At 41.8% G+C, this 24893-nt stretch overlaps 2 protein-coding genes across 2 annotated transcripts in view; both read right to left on the bottom strand.

Moving 5' to 3' along the window:
• Nucleotides 1–24893, bottom strand: part of apba1a (amyloid beta (A4) precursor protein-binding, family A, member 1a) — a 119896-nt gene that overhangs the window by 82536 nt on the left and 12467 nt on the right. The gene's annotated exons all lie outside the window — the stretch shown is intronic.
• Nucleotides 1–24893, bottom strand: part of arid3c (AT rich interactive domain 3C (BRIGHT-like)) — a 68110-nt gene that overhangs the window by 11468 nt on the left and 31749 nt on the right. The window contains exons 3-5 of the mRNA XM_069723616.1: nt 17654–17726; nt 5877–6060; nt 1636–1880 (exon numbers count right to left, since the gene is read on the bottom strand). Of these exons, the coding sequence (XP_069579717.1) occupies nt 1636–1880; nt 5877–6060; nt 17654–17726 (502 nt within the window). The remainder of the gene's footprint in view (nt 1–1635; nt 1881–5876; nt 6061–17653; nt 17727–24893) is intronic.

Genomic DNA, 24893 nt, shown 5'->3' on the forward strand with positions numbered 1-24893 from the left:
AGGTTCACTCTGATAACAGAATGAGTCCCAGACCTCCTCTGGATGTGGTCTGAGCAGACCGGATCTCCGGGATGAGTTTACACCTGAACTCAGAGCTGAACAGCGGTGATCGGATCGGCGGGGAGGACGCTGATGTCAGGTGTGAACAGAGTGATGAAAGATGTAACTTAGAGTTTAACTTGCAGATAAACGACACCAGCAGCACTAAAATAACTCATCCTGTTTTTAGACCCTGCTGATGTCTCCATGGCACGCTGCACGCTGTTTTCCTTGAGGACCAGTAATCACAGAGCTGCGATGCTTCATATGAGTGTTCGGGGGACATTGAGGAAGTCCTGCAAGATGTTTCCTCTTCGGTGGGATGACCACACCACTGCAAACCACACGAGTATGAATTGAATGGAAACAGTTTGTGAAATCATATTCTGACATGCAAACACTCCAACTTGTCCTTCGTGACCAGGTAATCACGCCACTCCTCCTCAAACATGATCTGTGTAATACACTATGTGCAAGCTTTTCATAAAGAGGAAGAGATTCCTGCTTCAAAGTGGCAGAAAAATCATTTGTTTTTTTGAGATGTGAGCTGCTCATCGACTGAAATAAACTCCTAAAATAACAGGGTGACAGATTTGTGATGCATTAAAGGGACACTTGTAATAATTGTTGGGTTGGTTCCACATATTTTCATATATGTTGTCATAAGTTTGCTTCACACGTTCTGAATTAAATGCCATGATTGAAAAGAAGGTAAATAATGTCATGCTACGTGAAGCATGATTCACAGCATTCTTCCATTCATATATAAACAAAGTCATGTGGTGCTTTATTGACAAACTGAACATATAAATATATATTTATAAATTATATTTATAGATTTCTAGTTGCTTCTGCTTTGTTTTTGTTCTGATCTCTTGTATAAAAGCTGCTCCAGATGTTTCCTCAGGAAACGGAGGGGTTGGACCAGTGGAACCACTTAAAGCAGGGGTGTCAAACTCATTTTAGTTAAGGGGCCACATACTGCCCACTTTCATCTCAAGTGGTCCAGACCAGTAGAATCATAGCATAATAACGCAGACATAACGACAATATTTCTCTATGTTTAAATCATTGGTGAAGGTTTTTGGATGATAAACCCTATTTTAAGGTCTTTCTACAATAAACTAGAAACATAAAGAGCAAAAACTCAGACATCAGCCCACTGTTTATCTGTCTGGGATCTCCTCTACAGATTCCCTCACAGCGAGCTGCTGCCTCCGGAGCAGACGTCACATTTATGCTGTTTTTGAAGCAATTACTGGAGCGATTTAAAAAATGACAAAACGTTTGTAATCATAAACCTCCATATTCTCATAGAAATGCAATTTATGTCTTTCTGTAATTTTCACACTTAGCAAAGTCATCCGACGGGCCAGATCCGGCTCGCGGGCCATATGTTTGACACCCCTGACTTAAAGGCTTTTAATGTGAAACATCTGTGAAGAAAGTGTGCAGTTTAAATCAGTATAGAATCAGACTGGAGATCAGGAGAGCAGATGAACATGGAAACATGTTCATGATGGGTTTCTAAAATGAAGGACATATAAACAGACAGCTGAGGGGACGTCTTCTGTCCTCTGTCTCAGATCGTCTTACCTTTCTTGATCACGGGCACCTGGGAGATGTGTCCGCCGGCGTGCGTGTGCATGGGTAACTGGGACATGTGCATGTTGGGGGAGGACAGGAGGGTGGGGGTGCCCACGGGAGAGTAGTTGAAGATGGCTGAGCCGTAGCTCTGCCGACGGCCTTCCCGCCGGTTGCTGTCGATAGCTGCCTGGAGCTCGCCGGGGGAGCTCAGTCCCCGCTTCTCACATTCATACGGGTAGAGGTACTTCATATACCTGCAGGGGGAGGGGGAGGGGCTCTAATGATTCACTTTGTTATGGCGTCACATGATGTCAATCAATCATCAATCTGTCAATGTTTGTGTCGAGGCAGCAAAGAAACCATCGAATCGCAGCACACTTTCACCACCCGAACGACGCAGAGGATTTATTCCAGTGATGAGCATCATTTACAGATTAATATGAGTCATGTGAACGAAAGTCTCAATGTTAATGTTTTAAATTATAATCAGCAAACTTTTCTGCACATGTACAAACTGTAAAATATGAATAACAAACAAGTGTTTCTGGCATCAAATTCAAAATGAGCAGATACTTTTCATAAAACTAACATTTCTCAGTTTCAACATCTGATATGTTGTCTTTGGTCTATTTTCTATTAAATATGACTTAATGAGATTTGTCAATCATTGCATTTTGTTTTTATTTATATTTTACACACGTCACTACTTATGGGAAACAGGGTTGTAAATTATAAAACTTGATTAATCACAAAGAAATGTCTTCTTTTTATTTCTTGATTTTCAAATCTTGACATTTATTCTAATCTTAAAAATTCGTCTTTTCAAAGCCATTTGGTTGATTTTTTTTTTTTTTTTAAGAAATATTGGTGGCTTTTTAATAAAAATCACAAAGAAATACCAAAGAGCAAATGATGATTTACACCATTCAACTGTTTCATTTAATATACACGACACAGAATCTCGTTTAATACTTTCAGCTAAATAAGGAACCTCAATTTGAATTAAAGATAATTAAAAATAAAGCAATTTGATTACTATAACACTGTGTAATTAAGGTAACCAGGTCACCACGGTAACCTGCATGTAAACAGTGATTATTGGTTTATAAAGTCATAGGATGTCAATGTCAGTGAATACTGCAGATCTTTACACCATTATTACTATTAATAACTATATAAACACATTTATTTACAGAAAACAGATAACACATGCATTATCATTCAAGTGGAGTCTTAAAAAGACAGTTGACCTTTGACCCTGTCCTGAACAGTCATTGATCACTGAGGAGGTGTTGGACAGATGTACACACGGTGTTAATCTGTCAACTCATTAAAACTAAAATCAGAGAACTGTTGGTAATTAAACATGATTGAAAGGATTAATGTTTCTTCATTAAAGTCCCTGTAGCTCCTATATAATATATATACATACCTTTTTATATATATATAGTCACTAATATATTATATATATATACAGTCACATGATATGTGTGTTTCTGCTTCAGTTTCCTGTTCAATTATCAACAGATATATCATCTATATATTTCAGAGGAGAAGAGGAATCACAGCAGCAGGTAAACGCCACACACACACACACACACACACACACACACACACACACACACACACACACACACACACACACACACACACACACACACACACACACACACACACACACACACACACACACACACACACACACACACACACACGCGCACGCACAGCCCCCTTTTGCAGGAAACACAGGTGAGTCTGTTCTCCAAATGTCTGAACACAGTGTGAAATCAAAGAAACATTTTCCAGCATTAAAACAGAAGAAATCATCAGACTCCTGTCCCACCTGTACTACCTGTACTACCTGTCCCACCTGTACTACCTGTCCCACTTGTACTACCTGTCCCACCTGTACTACCTGTACTACCTGTACTACCTGTCCCACCTGTACTACCTGTCCCACTTGTACTACCTGTCCCACCTGTACTACCTGTACTACCTGTCCCACCTGTACTACCTGTACCACCTGTACCACCTGTACAACCTGTACTACCTGCACCACCTGCAACACATGTACCACCTGTACCACCTGTACCACCTGTACCACATGTACCACCTGTAACACCTGTATCACCTGTACCACGGATGGGAACAATGGAGCCCACCTGTACCACCTGTACTACCAGTACCACCTTCAACACATGTAACACCTGTACCACCTGTACTACCTGTACCACCTGTACCACCTGTACCACCTGTACCACCTGTACCACCTGTACTACCTGTACCACCTGCAACATGTACATGTACCACCTGTACTATCTGTACCACCTGTACCACCGATGGGAACCATGGAGCCCACCTGTACCACCTGCAACACCTGTACCACCAGTACCACCTGTACCACCTGTACTACCTGTACCACCTGTAACACCTGTAACACCTGTAATACCTGTACTACCTGTACCACCTGTACTACCTGTACCACCTGCAACACATGTAACACCTGTACCACCTGTACTACCTGTACCACCTGTACCACCTGTACCACCTGTACCACCTGTACTACCTGTACTACCTGTACCACCTGTACCACCTGTAACACCTGTAACACCTGTACCACCTGTACTACCTGTACTACCTGTACCACCTGTACCACCTGTACCACCTGTAACACCTGTACCACCTGTACCACTGATGGGAACCATGGAGCCCACCTGTACCACCTGCAACACCTGTAACACCTGTAACACCTGTACCACCTGTACCACCTGTAACACCTGTACCACCTGTAACACCTGTACCACCTGTACCACCTGCAACACATGTACCACCTGTACTATCTGTACCACCTGTACCACCTGTACCACCTGTACTACCTGTACCACCTGTACCACCTGTACCACCTGTACCACCTGCAACACATGTAACACCTGTACCACCTGTACCACCTGTACCACCTGTAACACCTGTACCACCTGTAACACCTGTAACACCTGTACCACCTGTACTACCTGTACCACCTGTACTACCTGTACCACCTGCAACACCTGTACCACCTGTACCACCTGTAACACCCGTAACACCTGTAACACCTGTATTACCTGTACCACCTGCAACACATGTAACACCTGTACCACCTGTACCACCTGTACCACCTGTAACACCTGTACCACCTGCAACACATGTACCACCTGTACCACCTGTAACACCTGTACCACCTGTAAAACCTGTAACACCTGTACCACCTGCAACACATGTAACACCTGTACCACCTGTACCACCTGTACCACCTGTAACACCTGTAACACATGTAACACCTGTAACACCTGTAACACCTGTAACACCTGTACTACCTGTACCACCTGCAACACATGTAACACCTGTACCACCTGTAACACCTGTACCACCTGTACTACCTGTACCACCTGTACTACCTGTACAACCTGCAACACCTGTACCACCTGTAACACCTGTACCACCTGTAACACCTGTACTACCTGTACCACCTGCAACACCTGTACCACCTGTACCACCTGTACCACCTGTAACACCTGTTGTACCACCTGTACCACCTGCAACACATGTAACACCTGTACCACCTGTACCACCTGTAACACCTGTAACACCTGTACCACCTGTACCACCTGTACCACCTGTAACACCTGTAACACCTGTAACACCTGTACTACCTGTACCACCTGTACTACCTGTACCACCTGTACCACCTGTAACACCTGTAACACTTGTACCACCTGTAACACCTGCAACACATGTAACACCTGTACCACCTGTACCACCTGTACCACCTGTAACACCTGTAACACTTGTACCACCTGTACCACCTGCAACACATGTAACACCTGTACCACCTGTACCACCTGTACTACCTGTACCACCTGCAACACATGTAACACCTGTACCACCTGTACCACCTGTACCACCTGTAACACCTGTAACACTTGTACCACCTGTACCACCTGCAACACATGTAACACCTGTACCACCTGTACCACCTGTACCACCTGTAACACCTGTAACACTTGTACCACCTGTACCACCTGCAACACATGTAACACCTGTACCACCTGTACCACCTGTACTACCTGTACCACCTGCAACACATGTAACACCTGTACCACCTGTACCACCTGTACCACCTGTACCACCGATGGGAACCATGGAGCCCACCTGTACCACCTGGTGTCATCGGAGCAGCGTGGCAGCAGGTGGAGGTGTGTGCTGCTACTCACTGTGTTCGCAGAGTGAACGCTGCGCTGGTGATGGAGGTAGGGAGGTTAAGGCCTTTGGTGATCTCACGCCATATTTTCTTATTGATGACTTCCACTAAGCCGCCTTTTTCTGTGACGAGCTTGTAGAGCATGTAGAGATCCAACACCTGCTTGGCCATGATAGGAATCCGATTCACTGGAGTCCCTGCAGAAAGAAAACACAATATCCACAATCAATCCCATTAACTTTGGTTCCTGCCATCAATACGCTTCTGCAGCTTCTCATAAGGCCAATTAATCTGGAGCGAGTCAGAAGTCTGACAGCTGGGAGAGGAGACGGAAATATAAGTGAAGAAAACTTTCAGAGCTCTTATCTGAGCTTCCTCTGCAGCTGCTGCTCTCCATTATTATACAACTCAAAGTTCATGTGGAAATATGTGGAGACAAACAGTGTGATGTCGTCCACGGGGAGAACAACACGGCTTGTTTAAAACTTTACAAATACATTCTGCAAAATGGGAGTCATCAATTAATGGCTGCCAGCCGACTCCCTTATTAGCAAAATAAAGGGCTCTGAGAATAATTTCTATTTGCAATTTAATGTCAGGCATAAAGAGAGAAGGGCCGTGTCTTTGTGAACGCTGAGAAGTGGTTGACCCTGAGATAATTAACCTGCGTTCTGCTGACAGAGTTCCATTGTGCCCATCGGATTTACCATAATAGCGATCAATAGCTTCAGAAATATAGTGCAAACAACAGCAGCAGGCCTTTACGGGGTGGGGGGGGGGGGGGGCTGAAGTATCGTCTGAGGTGGTGAAGACACATCAATTACAGCCACTAATTACGGCTTCATTTTGTGGTGATGGCATGTGAACGAATGAGACACTATTAAACAAGAGATTGATGTTCGCTGTCCTCCAGACAAAACCTGCAGATCTTCATCGCTCGCTGGACGAAACACTTCAGGAGCCGTCGGAGGAAGACGAGGATACAACACATCAAGATTCAGATGAAGATCATTCTGAGGACTCATTCAGTCCCACAGTTTACATGGAGGACAGAAGAAATGTGACAAAAACTAAAACTGTTAAAATACAGAAGACTTGCAGACACACACACACACACACACACACACACACACACACACACACACACACACACACACACACACACACACACACACACACACACACACACACACACACACACACACACACACACACAGACACACACACACACACACACACACACACACACACACACACGCACGCACGCACACACACACACACACACACACACACACACACACACACACACACACACACACACACACACACACACACACACACACACACACACACACACACACACACACACACACACACACACACACACACACACACACACACACACACACACACACACGGTTACAGTCGAGCTCTTGATTCAACTTTGTAGATTAAATCCTGACATGATCTCCTGCTTTTCTTTCTTTATCTTTTCATTTTAATCTCCATGAAATGATAGAAATGACTTTGATCTGCTTCACCAACAACACACCGACTTCATTTTCAGGAAACGTTGACTTCTACCTGAGCAGATAAAAAACAGTCTGGATGATATTTGCAGATAAATCGAGATGAAAACTTCCACTTTATGAACCAAACAGAGGAGACGTTCTACAGTAAGACAGGAGGAGACAACGCAGAGCTGCTCCTCCTCCTCTCCTCTTCCTCTCCTCCTCCTCCTCCTCTACAGCTTATCTTTATTACCACTGATTAAAACATGTATCTGTGCTGATCTATAAAACTATTATTTAGTTGAAGACATAGTAGCCGCCCCAAACAAAGATGGAGGTAATAAATAAAAGGCGAGTCTTTGTCTGACGGACTGCGAGGAGACAGAAGCCTCTTAAAACAAGATTTATGTGCTTTCGACACGCAGGGTGATGTATTCGTCCCTCTGATTCTCTGAAAGAGATATCAGGAATAAAAGAGGGAGAATGGAGCCTTTTGTCAGCAGAAACTCTCCCATCAGGCCATGTGTCTTTATGACAGAGAGCGATGGTGGACGGTGGAGGACCTCCTTCTGCAGCTCTAACCGCCGGCTCACAGAGCAGCTGGTAATTGGAGCGATGTGGAGCATCAGGAAGCTCGTAGTGCAGTAATCATCTTTATGCTCGGCTTCATCGCTGAAGCGTTCACTTTGCACCTCTCGGCCGATAATGGGATGAGAATTTCTCCTCCTCATTGACTCGGCTCTGTTAACCCATGAAATGAACGATTAATGCAGCGACACCGTGGAAACAGTTTATCTGCTGAACGAAGACGAGAAGGAAGGAGGGACGAACAAACCTCGAACATCAAGAACATCTGGAGGAGTCGGGAAGAATTTAACTGTCGTGAAGTTTGTTTCTGATTCAGATGTAATATGTGAACTGAGAGGAGGAAGTTGTGTTGTTGTTCTGAATCTAATGTGATGCTGAAGGACAACACAGAGACATTAGGGACATAAGACTGGTTTAACTCCAGTCAAAGATGTGGAGGACGATGAAGGTGTTTTTGTGTCTTTATCATGAAAACAAAAAAACAAACAGTCTTGAAAGCAAATTTCAAAAAAACCTTCGAGTTGAGTTGGATGTAGTGGGCGGGGCATACACTGGAGACGGGACTTTCTATTGGTTCACTTAGAGACACACAACATGCTGCAGACACACAACATGCTGCAGACACACAACATGCTGCAGACACACAACAGGGCTGCAGACACACAACATGCTGCAGACACACAACACGGCTGCAGACACACAACATGCTGCAGACACACAACACGGCTGCAGACACACAACATGCTGCAGACACACAACACGGCTGCAGACACACAACATGCTGCAGACACACAACATGCTGCAGACACAGGTCTGTTCACGTGGCTCCGCCCACGGACGCCATGACAACAGACCTCTGCTGGCTGAGCTGCTGGAAACAGCTCAACACACTAAAACTACATGGCATGGTCACATCTGACTGACACACCGTTTCAGAAGCTCGTTCTGGGGCATCAAGTGCACCCAGAACTTTCTATCAGAGGAGCTCAGCTCCATCTTCACATCTAAAAACTAGAGATGATTTATATAAATAGATATAATGCCAGAAAGTGAACACTGATGACTGAAGGACAGGGAAACATTCAGTAGAAGCCGGATTCAGCAGCAGTGTCACAGAGATCGAAGCCTTTTCTAAAGTCACTGTTCTTCTAACTCACGTTGTTCTTTAGCAGTTAGAGGCAACAAAAGTTGACTTATCTGAGAAGAAGTGCTGATGGGAGGTGTTGGACATAATAATCCATTCATAAGCACAGCCCTGCAGGAGCAGTAAATCATCCTGGGTATTTATCAGCACACAAAGGAGGCCATCAGTGCCTTTGTGTGCTCCGGTTTGATGGAATCTCTCAAATAGGATTCCACGTCTTCACGTCGACACTCAGCGGCAAAACAAAGCTGTTCTGACCATCTGCTGCAGACTCAGGAGGAAGTATGTGAAGGAAACGCTGCAGCACATTCACATTAAAACACAACAGGACAGAACAGAGCGAGACATCACGACACATAAAGCAGCTGTACACGCAAGGGGTTTCAAACCGGAGACGGACGGTGTGACGACGAGGGACAGACAGACTGACAGGACGTTTTCATTCTGGTTCCTTCTAATGATGTCGTCATCAAACCCTCCGACATCACATTCAACCATGTTGTGAACTGAAGCTGCAGCTCCGTCAGACACCAACAGACATCTGCAGCGAAGCAGTCTGACACCATGCAGCGGTGACGGCGAACATCACTGACAGCGTATATGTCTCTAATTATGTTATGAAATATGAATATAAGGGTTGATCCAGCATCAGGTTTCTCTGACTCATCATTCAACAACAGTCACTCTGAGTTTCAGACCTCACCAGGTGGAAACAGAAGCAGAAGCTGCAGATAAATCTGTGCAGGCCGATCAGTCAGAAAACACACGTCGCTGTTCACTTCAGTGCTTTCACAGGAACAATGAGAGGATGAAGGTCTGAAAGGCGGAGCATCACGGCAGCCTGACGGACAGCTGGTCCATCCTGAGGTTGAAGGTTCAGACCTGTTAAAGCTGTGAGCCGGTCAGTGAACTCAGACAGACAGAAAACCGGAGATTCATCTCCAGCAGGATGATGTCAGGGAGGAAACACTCCACAAGACTGTCTGCTGTTTGATGATGTACGTGTGACCTGCAGGTTACTGGGATCATCTATCAGTTTACACTCTGCAGCTCCTCTGAGACGTCGTTGTCCCCACCAGGCTCTGATACTTCATACTGTTTATTAGGACATGACACTCGACATTCTGAACACCGGCTGTCTCTGAACTGTTTATTATCAAAGCTAACTATTTCATCTGTCACTGAACACAGACTCCGAGTAATAAAATAAAAGATTCACTCAGTGTGACCGACCAGCGACCTTTGTCCTGCAGCTGTAACTCACCAGCAGTGTAAAACAGATGATTTATTAAAGACCGTGAAAACACAGGAAAAGATCAGTTAAGAGACAAGAGAGGAGTGAAGTGAGATAAATAATTACTAAGACTAAACTATACAATATAATTAGTCCACTACAGCAAAATGTGAAATACACATGTGGTCCACTACAACAACACGTGAAATAGACACGCTGGTTCACGAGAGCAAAACGTGAAATACATGCTGCTCCACTACAGCGAAACCTGGAATAGACACACCGGTTCACTACAGCAACATGTGATATAGACACGCCGATTCACCACTGGAAAACGTGAAATAGACATGCTTTGGCCTCTGTAGGCGGGATAGTTTTACGTTCTGTAAGTGTGAAACTTGAATTAAATAAACTTGATGAAGGATGTTAGGGTGGAGTGAATGAATCCAATGGGTGAGCATACTGTTTTTGAGTTGTTTTTTTTGCTATCTCACGTGTTGCAGTAGTGAACCAGCGGTTCTATTTCACGTTTTGCTGTAGTGATTCAGTGTGTCTCTTTCCCTTATTGAAGTGGAGCAGCGTATCTATTTCACTTGTTGCTGTAGTGGAGCGGCATGTCTATTTCACGTTTTGCTGTAGTGAACTGGAAAGTCTATTTCTAGTGTTGCTGGAGTGGAGTGATGCGTCTATTTCACGTTTTGCTGCAGAGGACTGGCATGTCTATTTAACGTTTTGTTGTAGTGATTCAGCGTGTCTATTTCCCTTGTTGAAGTGAACCAGTGTGTCTATTTCACGTGTTGCTGTAGTGAACCAGCATGCCTATTCACGTGTTGCTGTAGTGATTCAGCGTGTCTATTTCCCTTGTTGAAGTGGAGCAGGGTATCTATTTCACTTGTTGCTCTAATGGAGCGGCGTGTCTATTTCACGTTTTGCTGTAGGGAACTGGCAAGTTCATTTCTAGTGTTGCTGTAGTGGACCGACTCATCTATTTCACATTTTGCTGTAGTGAACCGGCCTGTCTATTTCACGTTTTGTTGTTGTGGAGCAGCGTGCCTATTTCACTCTTTGCTGTAGTGGAGTGGCGTGTCTATTTCACGTTTTGCTGCAGTGAACCAGCGTGTCTGTGTCACGTTTCTCTGCAGTGAATTGGCATGTCTATGTCCCATTTTTCTGCAGTGGACCAGTGTGTCTATTTCACGTGTTGCTGTAGTGAAATAGCATGACTACGTCACGTTTTTCTGCAGTGAACGAGCGTGTCTATTTCACGTTTTGCTGTCGTGAACCAGCATGCCTATTCACGTGTTGCTGTAGTGGAGCAGTATGTCTATTTCCCGTTTTGTTGTTGTGGAGCAGCGTGTCTATTTCACATTTTGCTGTAGTGATTCAGTGTGTCTATTTCCCTTGTTGAAGTGAACCAGCGTGTCTATTTCACATTTTGCTGTAGTGATTCAGCGTGTCTATTTCCCTTGTTGAAGTGAACCAGCGTGTCTATTTCACATTTTGCTGTAGTGATTCAGCGTGTCTATTTCCCTTGTTGAAGTGAACCAGCGTGTCTATTTCACATGTTGCTGTAGTGAACCAGCATGCCTATTCACGTTTTGCTGTAGTGGACTGGAGTGTCTATTTCACGTTTTGCTGTAGTTAACCAGCGTGTCTATTTCACATTTTGCTGTAGTGATTCAGTGTGTCTACTTCCCTTGTTGAAGTGAACCAGCGTGTCTATTTCACGTTTTTCTGTATTGAACCAGCGTGTCTGTGTCTGTTCCACGTTTTGCTGTATTGAACCAGCGTATCTATTTCACGTGTTACTGTCGTGGAGCAACGCATCTATTTCACGTTTTGCTGTAGTGAACTGGCAAGTCTATTTCACGTGTTGCTATAGTGAACCAGCGTGTCTATTTCACGAGTTGCTATAGTGAACCAGCGTGTCTATTTCACGTGTTGCTATAGTGAACCAGCGTGTCTATTTCACGTGTTGCTATAGTGAACCAGAGTGTCTATTTCACGTGTTGCTGTAGTTTGAGAAGTGTGTCGATTTCACATTTTGCTGTAGTAAGCCAGCGTGTCTATTTCACGTGTTGCCGTGATAACAGGTTGGATGTAGAGGAGGATGAAAGCAGCTGCGGTACAGTTTCCCTCTGCTTCCATTATGAACTCTGCATGTTCTCTGGGCTGCTGGAACAACCTTAAAGGGATCATTCAGGGTTTTTTTCTTGTTTTTTGAGGAGGGGTTGTTTGAGAAATTGTACTTGTAGTTGTATCTTCACCACATTGAGTGTATGACCTGCAGTAGATGAGTCCGACGTGTCCTCAGTTTGGAGAAGCAGCCGGCTATAGTGGACGGGTCACACCAGCAACCTGAACATCTACATGAGTGCTATGCATGCTTCACTTTAAGGCCTTCATGCTGCTACAGGAGCGACATGAGTGGTCGTTCTTATACACTGCTGATCTTTAACAAATCTGTAACAAATAAATGTATTGACGTTTCCTGTTTTCTATGTATACGAGACTTGAGAACAGGAAGTTTCTCTGACTTTGACTAAATACTTTTTCTACCTAAACCGAACCAAACGTCCATCAGAGCAGAAAACACATAACGTATGAATCAGGTTCTGTCTCTGGACTCAGTTCAGGAAGTGATCGGGTGTCACATCAAAAACCCTGTGGTGTTGGAAGGAAGTGAAGAACGATGCACTTAGACTCAGTTGGGCGGAACCACTTTATGAGGGTTTTATAATATATGTGCATTGAACACATTAGAATCAGAAAGAAAACTGAATCTGAGAGTCCGTGAGGCCCAGAGGAGGAAGTCCTTAAGTTCTGGATTTAAAGAGTCATTAGATCCAAACTATTAAAGCAGAGCCGTGTCTGACCCAGTCCACCGGGGTCTCAGATTAACGGACCTTCCTGCCTGACATTTCCCCGTGATGTTGTCCAGGAACATTGACGGGATATTTGGAGCGCTCCTCTCTGATCTCAGCTGTCAGAGGCGAGCGGAGGAGATAGCTGCTGCTGATCGGCTTCGCACTGACAATGTCTCCAACACTAAGTCCAAAATCAATCTCTAATTGAACGCTCCAACAACAATCCATACTGTCTCTAAACCCAAGTGACCACCCAACTACATCATTACTCCATCAACACGGGCTTTCCTGCAGCTGTCACAGCTGGACGTCAGCGGGGACAGATTTACACAATATCTAAATATCTATTTAGATATATAATATCTATGATCTAACACCTCTAAATAAAACCTCTAAAACGTGAGTCTGTCTATCTAAAATTTATTTTTCCTTTTTAAAATGAAATGCATCCTTTGAATTAAATACAGCGACGTGTCTGAGATTAAATATTTCAATAAAACATCTTAAACATCAGTCTGTCCATCATGTTTCTTTTCTGTTTAAATACATCAGTTAGATTAAATAGAGTGTAAAGATGATGTGAAGAAACACTGAAAATTAAGGAAGATGTTTTCATTCATATAAAAGTCGTCCATGTTAAATTTGTTTTTTTAAATTTGTTTTATTTAAATGTCAGCTGCTCCTCGTCAGTAAATCTATCAGCTGATTTTCGGTGTCTTTGTCCGGTCTCCTGAAATATCTGAGTTAAAATCAAAGCACTCAGATTATCATTGTGGTTTAATAAATCAGAGTATTTACAGGTTTTATTATCAACTTTATAAAATGTCCCTCTGCTTCCTGTTTATGTGAACTTTACATTTAAACATCCAGTCAGAGGAATTTGGGATTTCATTTAAAATGATCATTTAAATTCTTTTGTTTCATGTTTTTATTTTTGATTATCAAGATAAGTCTGAATAAAACATCTTCATTCTATTTTTTTATTATCAGTAATTCACTTTCTATAAAAAACAAAACAAAAAAAAACCAGTATGCTGCATGTTGGTTTGTCTGCTAGTAAACATGTTCATGTAGGAGAACTGCATCATTAGAGGGTTATTCTCCTACAAGTTTCATCTGCAATCTTCAAGTTGTTTTAAACCTGAAAGTTTGACTTCATAGATCTGACCAAATTATATGCTTATAATATTTCAACGTTAACTTTGATTTTAAATAGAATTTTATTTTCTAATGTGCCTTTAAATGGATTCAAATGTTTGTAAAAGCGTTCAAAGCAGCTGAAATAAAGCTGACTTAATTAAATACAAGCACCGGTTATTAATAGATAATGAAATACTTAAAATAAGTGTGTTTTCAGCGTCCTTGCATTGTGAGTGAAGAACAGGCAGATGAGGACATTAAATGGAGGAATGTGATGGCGTGTAAAACATTGTGTGCAGAAGCAGGAATTCAAAATAAGAACAGCCCGGCACGCCAGCCTGCTGCTCCTGAAATAGAGCATCGTTGTGCCGTCTATTCTCTGCTGGGTGGTTGACTTCCTCTTATTATACAAGGCTCCAAACACGGATCTATTTCCCCAGTAAAAGCTGCAGGAATCCTCAGTTTGGGAAACACGGCCTCATCCTGGAGGGTTAGAGGACGGTGGGAGGAGCCGTCTACCTGTCTGACATGGACGAGCCACCAACAGAAGAAACCATCAGAGCACCAGTCTGAAGGAACAGTCTGCGAATTTGTTCTCATCCGACATCATAGATTTAAACTGATTCTCTGAGACGATGAAGATGAAGCTCTGGTCTCCTTGGGAGATTAAAAAAACATTTCTGTCACATAAAGTGTGTTTGTACGTTTTGTTTTAGTCACCGCATTATCAGACTGAACTGTAAATGTTTTTTCCGGTGCTGTCAGTTGCCTCCTACAGTCCTCTTCAGTAAATGCAGTTTGGACATATGATTGATATGAAGGTCACATGAAGACAGCAGACAGAGGTTTCGGAGAGTTTCGTTATGACGGCAGCATTTAGTTCTTAATATCATGATTACACCCTGAATCACGTAACTAATGTCACACACTACTGATGTTTGCACTAACACACACACACACACACACACACACACACACACACACACACACACACACACACACACACACACACACACACACACACACACACACACACACACACACACACACACACACTACTGCTCTTTGTTTCACTATCTTTTATATAATCTGTTTGGTGTCTAACTACACAGTGTTTGTATTAACTGAGCTGCTGCAGCCTGGGAGTGTAAACACACCGACATCAGTCTCATTCTGATTTAATCATTGTATTTATTGCTGACATGTGAGGACACTGAGAGGATTATTAATTATTCTCCGTGTGAGACGCCAGTTTACCAAAACAAAGAGATGATTTGAGGATCTGATGATGTTTCAACATGTTGAGAACAACGTGTTGAAAAAACATTGATGGAGGAGGAGCTGCTGCTGTTCTGAAGTGGACTAAAGCTAAATGGTAAATGTTCTGTACTTGTATAGTTTTATCACCTTTTGGTCTCAAAGCTCTTTAACATGGTTTTTCCATTCACACACTAATGAGACAGATCACCATGCAAGGTGCTGTCATCAGGAGAACATTCACACACCGATGGTTCACCATCGGGAGAACATTCACACACCGATGGTTCACCATCGGGAGAACATTCACACACCGATGGTTCACCATCGGGAGAACATTCACACACCGATGGTTCACCATCGGGAGAACATTCACACACCGATGGTTCACCATCGGGAGAACATTCACACACCGATGGTTCACCATCAGGAGAACATTCACACACCGATGGTTCAACATCAGGAGAACATTCACACACCGATGGTTCACCATCAGGAGAACATTCACACGCCGATGGTTCAACATCAGGAGCAACTTAGGGTTCAGTGTCTTGCTCAAGGACACTTAGGCATGTGGACAGGAGGAGCTGGGGATCGAACCACCAATCCAGTGTGCAACCCACTCTACCACTACTCTAAGCTGTTTGTAGGGAGGATGTGACTATAAAAGACACGTTCCTTCCTCCGGACATGGCAGGACAAAAAGACGATCAAATAAACACGATCAAATAAACACAATCACATAAACACGACAAAATAAACATGACCAAATAAACACGACAAATAAACACGATCAAATAAACACGACTAAATAAACACGACTAAATAAACACAACTAAATAGACACAACTAAATAAACACGACTAAATAAGCAACATCAAATAAAAACGACCAAATAAACACGACTAAATAAACAACATCAATTAAAAACGACTAAATAAACACAACCAAATAAACACGACTAAATGAACAACATCAAATAAATACGACCAAATAAACATGACTAAATAAACACGACTAAATGAACAACATCAAATAAACATGAACAAATAACCACGACTAAATAAACAACAAATAAATACGACTAAATAAACATCAAATAAATACGACTAAATAAACACGATCAAATAAACACGACCAAATAAACATGACTAAATAGACACGACTAAATAAACACAACCAAATAAACAATATCAAATAAATATGACCAAATAAACATGACTAAATAAACAACATCAAATGAATACGACTAAATAAACACAACCAAATAAACACGACCAAATAAACACGACTAAATAAACAACATAAAGTAAATATGACTAAATAAACACTATCAAATTAAAACGACTAAATAAATACAACCAAATTAAAATGACTAAATAAACACAACTAAATAAACACGACTAAATAAACTTAAGTAAATAAACACGACCAAATAAACACGACTAAATAAGCATGATCAAATAAAAACGATCAAATAAACACGACCAAATAAACATGACTAAATAAACACGATTAAATAAACAACATCAAATAAATACGACTATATAAACATGACTAAATAAACATGACCAAATAAACACGACTAAATAAACAACATCAAATAAATACGACTAAATAAACACAACTGAATAAACACGAGTATATAAACATGACTATATAAACATGACTATATAAACATGACTATATAAACATGACTAAATAAACAACATCAAATAAACACAACGGAATAAACATGACTAAATAAACAACATCAAATAAACACAACTGAATAAACACGACTAAATAAACATGACTAAATAAACAACATCAAATAAACACGACCAAATAAACACGACTAAATAAACAACATCAAATAATAAACACAACTAAATAAACAACACCAAATAAACACGACTAAATAAACAACACCAAATAAACACGACTATATAAACACGATCAAATAAACACGACTAAATAAACACGACCAAATAAACACAACTAAATAAACAACATCAAATAAACACGACTATATAAACACGATCAAATAAACACGATGGTCGTTCTCACCTCGTTTCTGCATGAAGCTGAAGAGGTCATCGAGGAACTCTTTACGCTTTTCATCTTCGTCCAGTTCGTAGAGCTGAAACGCAAAGAAAGAGTTCATTAAACGTTTTAATCACGTGATCAGCGGATGAGAAACAGTTAGAGATAACGGACAGGATCACACTGATCACCAGCACAGACACACACACACAGCAACACAAACATACACACAGTAACACAAACGCACACCTCCAAAAACACAAACACACACCTCCAACAACACAAATACATCCAACCACGCACAAACACACACATCCAACAACACTAACAGACACACATTAAACAAAACACACTTTCAACCACACACAAACACACACATCCAACACAGACACACATCCATCAACACACAAACACACACACATCCAACAACACAGACACACATCCAACAACACTCACATCCAACAACACAAACAGACACACATCAAACAACACTCAGACACACACATCCAACAACACAAACACACATCCAACAACACTCAGACACACGTCAAAAAACACAAACACATCCGACAACACACAGAAACATCCAACAAAACTTTATGTCTTCTGTCTGTTTCTCTGTCTGTCTTCTATCTGTCTCTGTTTGTCTTCTGTCTGTCTTCTGTTTGTCTTATCTGTCTTCTATCTGTCTCTGTCTGTCTTCTGTCTGTCTTCAGTATGTCTCTGTGTCTCTCTGTCTGTCTTCTTTCTGTCTCTGTTTGTCTTCTGTCTGTCTCTCTGTCTTATGTCTGTCTTATATGTCTCTGTCTGTCTTCTGTTTGTCTTCTGTCTGTCTTCTATCTGTCTCTGTCTGTCTGTCTTCAGTCTGTCTCTGTGTCTCTCTGTCTGTCAGTCTGTCTTCTTTCTGTCTTCTGTCTGTCTCTGTTTGTCTTCAGTCTGTCTCTCTGTCTTCTGTCTGTCTTCTATGTCTCTGTCTGTCTTCTGTTTGTCTTCTGTCTGTCTTCTATCTGTCTCTGTCTGTCTTCTGTCTGTCTTCACTCTGTATCTGTGTCTCTCTATCTGTCTTCTTTCTGTCTTCAGTCTGTCTCTGTGTCTCTCTGTCTGTCTTCTGTCTGTCTCTGTTTGTCTTCTGTCTGCCTTCTGTCTGTCTCTGTTTGTCTTCTGTCTGTCTTCAATCTGTCTCTGTTTGTCTTCTATGTCTGTGTATATATTGTCAGAGTGTGTGTGTGAGTGTGTGTGAGTGTGAGTGTGCGTGCGTGCGTGAGTGTGTGTGTGAGTGTGTGTGAGTGTGTGTGAGTGTGTGTGAGTCTGTGGGGGGAGGAGGAGCAGCTGTGAGTACCCTGAGAGTGCTGCGCAGCAGGCAGCCGGCGCTGAGAGGAATATCGAAGGTAAAAGAACAGCAAGCCGCTGCACAAATGTTAAGTGCACAAATACACAGCAACGACAATACAGAGGGATCAATGGAGACACACACACACACACACACACACACACACACACACGCACACACGCACACACGCACACACGCACACTCGCACGCACGCACGCACACTCACACTCACACACACTCACACACACACACACACACACACACACACACACACACACACACACACACACACACACACACACACACACACACACACACACACACACACACACACACACACACACACACACACACACACACACACACACACACACACACACACACACACACACACACTCACACACACACACACACACACACACACACACACACACACACACACACACACACACACACACACACACACACTCACACACACACTCACATTCACACACACACACACACACACACACACACACACACACACACACACACACACACACACACACACACACACACACACACACACACACACACACACACACACACACACACACACACACACACACACAGACACACACACACACAATAAAATACAAACACACACAACAACATGCATAGACACACAATGACATGCTTAGACGCGCATCATTGTATATGATTGTATATGATGTATATGATTGTACGTGATTGTATATGATGTATATGATTGTATAAGATTGTATATTATGTATATACTTGTTTGTGATTGTATAAGATGTATATGATTGCATGATTATATATGATGTATATGATTGTATATGATGTATATGATTGTTTATGATGTATATGATTGTATATGATGTATATGATTGTATATGATGTATATGATTGTATAAGATTGTATAAGATTGTATATGATGTATATGATTGTTTGTGATTGTATATTATGTATATAATTGTTTGTGATTGTATATGATGTATATGATTGCATGATTATATATGATGTATATGATTGTATATGATGTATATAATTGTTTATGATGTATATGATGTATATGATTGTATATTATTGTACATGATTGAATGTGATTGTATGTGATTGTGCATGATTGTATATGATGTACATGATTGTATATGATTGTATGTGATTGTATGTGATTGAATGTGATTGTATATAATCATATATGATTGTATATTATTGTATATGATGTATATGATTGTATATGGTGTATATGATGTATATGATTGTGTGTGATTGTATATTATTGTGTAAGATTGTATGTGATGTATACGATTGTATATTATTGTACATGACTGCATGTGATTGTATATGTTCCTATATGGTTGTATATTATTGTATGTGATTGTATATGATGTATATGATTGTACGTGACGTATGTGATTGTATGTAATTGTATATGATTGTATGTGATTGTATATGATTGTATATGATGTGTATGATTGTATGTGATTGTATATGTTGTATATGATTGTATATGATGAATATGATTGTATTTGATTGTATATGATGTAAATGATGTATATGATGTATATGATTGTATGTGATTGTGCATGATTGTATATGATGTATATGATGTACATGATTATTTATGATTGTATATGATAATATATGATTGTATATTATTGTATATGATTGTATGCAATGTATATGATTGTATATGATGCATGTGATTGTATATGATCATATATGATTGTATGTGATGTATATGATCATATATGATTGTATATTATTGTATATGATTGTATGTGATTGTATATGATTGTATGTGATTGTATATGATTGTATGTGATGTATATGATTGTATGTGATGTATATGATTGCATGTGATTGTATATGATTGTGTGATGTATATGATGTATATGTATACGATTGTAAATGATGTATATGATTGTATGTGATTGTATATGATCAAATATGATTGTATATTATTGTACATGATTGTATGTGATGTATATGATTGTATATGATGTATACAATTACATGTAATTGCATATGATTGTATATGATTGTATATGTTGTATATGATTGTATATGAAGAATATGATTGTATATGATGTATATGATGTACATGATTGTATATGATTTTATGTGATTGTTTGTGATTGTATATGATTGTAGGTGATGTATATGATGTTTATGATTGTATATGATTGTGTGATGTATATATTTGTATGTGATGTATATGATTGTATGTGATCAAATATGATTGTATATTATTGTATGTGATTGTATCATTGTATGATTTTATGATGTGTTGTAACAGTACTTTTCAGTATCAAAAGAGTATTACTTCATAACTTGCTGACTCACTTTTAAACCAACATGAAAGGTTAATCTGTCATGAAGACCAGTTGTTTCTCTTCCACTGTGATAGCCATAAATAAATAATAATTAAATTATTAATAATTCCACATATGAAGTTGTTGTTCATTAGAGCCTGCTTAGTTGTTTCTTTCAGGCTCTCAGGGATCATAACTCACCAAGCAACATGTCAGTTCATGAAAGTGAAGGACCAACACGCTACACGCATGTTGGAGTGAGACACGCCTGTTTGTTTTGGTTTTCTATGTCTGTGGCGGGAACACAGCTGAGACAGGCTGGGAGCACCGGGTTCACACACACACACACACACACACACACACACACACACACACACACACACACACACACACACACACACACACACACACACACACACACACACACACACACATTGGAGGCTCTGCTGTCACTCACCAGGCTCAATTGAGAGAAGCTGGCTGACTGAACTCTAAACACCTTCAAGACTCTCCTTCTCTCTCCTTCTCTCCCCTCCCCTCTCCTTCTCTCCCCTCCTCTCTCCTCCTCTCCCCTTCTCTCCCCTCCTCTCTCCTCCTCTCCCCTTCTCTCCCCTTCTCTCCCCTTCTCTCTCCTTCTCTCCCCTTCTCTCTCCTTCTCTCCCCTCCTCTCTCCTCCTCTCCCCTTCTCTCCCCTTCTCTCTCCTTCTCTCTCCTTCTCTCTCCTTCTCTCCCTTCTCTCTCCTTCTCTCCCTCCTCTCTCCTTCTCTCCTCTTCTCTCTCCTCCTCTCCCCTTCTCTCCCCTCCTCTCTCTCTCTCCCCTTCTCTCCCCTTCTCTCTCCTTCTCTCTCCTTCTCTCTCCTTCTCTCTCCTCCTCTCCCCTTCTCTCCCCTTCTCTCCCCTTCTCTCCCCTCCTCTCTCCTCCTCTCCCCTTCTCTCCCCTTCTCTCTCCTTCTCTCTCCTTCTCTCTCCTTCTCTCCCCTTCTCTCTCCTTCTCTCTCCTTCTCTCCCCTTCTCTCTCCTTCTCTCCCCTCCTCTCTCCTTCTCTCCTCTTCTCTCTCCTCCTCTCCCCTTCTCTCCCCTCCTCTCTCCTCTCTCCCTTCTCTCCCCTTCTCTCTCCTTCTCTCTCCTTCTCTCTCCTTCTCTCCCCTTCTCTCCCCTTCTCTCTCCTTCTCTCCCCTTCTCTCTCCTTCTCTCCCCTCCTCTCTCCTCCTCTCCCCTTCTCTCCCCTTCTCTCTCCTTCTCTCTCCTTCTCTCTCCTTCTCTCCCCTTCTCTCTCCTTCTCCCCTCCTCTCTCCTTCTCTCCTCTTCTCTCTCCTCCTCTCCCCTTCTCTCCCTCCTCTCTCCTCCTCTCCCCTTCTCTCCCCTTCTCTCTCCTTCTCTCTCCTTCTCTCCCCTTCTCTCCCCTTCTCTCCTCTTCTCTCTCCTCCTCTCCCCTTCTCTCCCCTCCTCTCTCCTCCTCTCCCCTTCTCTCCTTCTCTCTCCTTCTCTCTCCTTCTCTCTCCTTCTCTCCCCTTCTCTCCCTTCTCTCTCTTCTCTCCTTCTCTCTCCTTCTCTCTCCTTCTCTCTCCTCCTCTCTCCTTCTCTCCCCTTCTCTCCCCTTCTCTCCCCTTCTCTCCCCTTCTCTCTCCTTCTCTCCCCCTCTCTCTCCTTCTACCAGCAACATATAACAGGAACAGTGAACTCCCCCTGATGACTGCTGCTCCACAACTCCACCATAAACAGTTGAAACACTCCGAGTGATCCAACGAGGACGGACGGAGGGGACGGAGACGTCAGGACGTCCTCAGTGAAGCTCTCAGTAAGAACAAGTCATCGTGTGCTAGAGAAACCAAAACATCTCATCTGCTGGATAAACAGAGTAAATGATGAAATCCACCTGTTGGTAACCATGACTACGACTTTCCATGGCAACACAGAGAACTACTAAAAGACGGAAGCCAGAAGTTGTATCAGCAGCACCATCATCATCATCATCATCACACTCATCATCATCATACTCATCATCATCATCATCACACTCATCATCATCATCATACTCATCATCATCAGACTCATCATCAGACTCAGACTTATCATCATCATCATCATCACACTCATCATCATCATCATACTCATCATCATCATCATACTCATCATCATCATCATACTCATCATCATCAGACTCATCATCATCATCAGACTCATCATCAGACTCGGACTTATCATCATCATCATCATCATCATCATCAGACTCACCATCATCAATTTACAACCTGACGTTTATTTCTAAAATCCTTGAAAAAGTTGTTTCAAATCAACTTTGTGATCATTTACAAAGGAATGATCTGTTTGAAGATTTTCAGTCTTTAGAGTTCATCATAGCACAGAAACAGCTCTGGTGAAAGTTACTAAGGACCTTTTATTAGCCTCAGATAATGGACTCGTCTCTGTACTTGTTCTTCTGGACCTCAGTGCTGCTTTTGATACGATTGATCATACGATCTTATTACAGAGATTAGAAGACGTTACGAGGATTAAAGGAACTGCATTAGACTGGTTCAAATCCTACTTATCAGATAGATTCCAGTTTGTCCATGTCAACAATGAGTCTTCCAGACAAACAAGAGTTAGTTATGGAGTTCCACAAGGCTCAGTGTTAGGCCCAATACTTTTTACTTTGTACATGCTCCCATTAGGAGATGTCATCAGGAAGCACTGCATCAACTTCCATTGTTATGCAGATGACACTCAGCTATATCTTTCTATAAAACCAGATGAAACTAATCAGTTAGTAAAACTTGAAGCCTGTCTAAAAGACATAAAGGCCTGGATGACCAAGAACTTCCTGCTTCTAAATTCAGACAAAACAGAAGTTCTTGTACTTGGTCCTAAACACCTCAGAAACTCTTTCTGTAATCACTTAGTTACTCTAGATGATGTTGTCTTGGCCTCCAGCAAAACTGTGAGGAACCTTGGAGTCATCTTTGATGAGGATTTGTCCTTTAGACACCGTATAAAGCAAATCTCCAGAACTGCCTTCTTTCATCTACGTAATATTAATAAAATCAGGAAAATCCTTCCTCAGCGTGACGCAGAAAAACTCATTCCTGCGTTTGTTACTTCTAGACTAGATTATTGTAATTCCTTGTTGTTAGGATGTCCAAATTACTCATTAAAAACCTGCAGCTGATCCAAAATGCTGCAGCAAGAGTACTGACAGTATTTATCAAGAGAGATCACATTTCTCCAGTTTTATCTTCTCTTCACTGGCTTCCTGTGAAATCAAGACTAGAATTTAAAATTCTCTTGATGACTTACAAAGCTCTACATGACCAGGCTCCATCATATCTTAGAGATCTTATAGAACCATATAATCCTAGCAGAGCACTTCTCTCTCAGTACGCTGGTCTACTTGTGGTTCCTAGAGTTTCCAGAAGTAGAATGGGAGGCGGAGCATCAGTTTTCAGGCTCCTCCCCTGTGGAACCAGCTCCCAGTTTGTGTTGGAGGGGCAGAAACCCTCTCTAGCTTTAAGATTAGACTCAAAATGTTCCTTCTTGATAAAGCCTATAGTTAGGGCTGGCTCAGGTAGACCTGAACCAACCCTTAGATATGCTGTTATAGGCCGAGGCTGC

Source organism: Brachyistius frenatus, unplaced genomic scaffold, assembly GCF_029030835.1.
Source record: "Brachyistius frenatus isolate BFR_SWC_R1_liver_20210118 unplaced genomic scaffold, ASM2903083v1 Contig_338, whole genome shotgun sequence".
NCBI lineage: Eukaryota > Metazoa > Chordata > Actinopteri > Embiotocidae > Brachyistius > Brachyistius frenatus.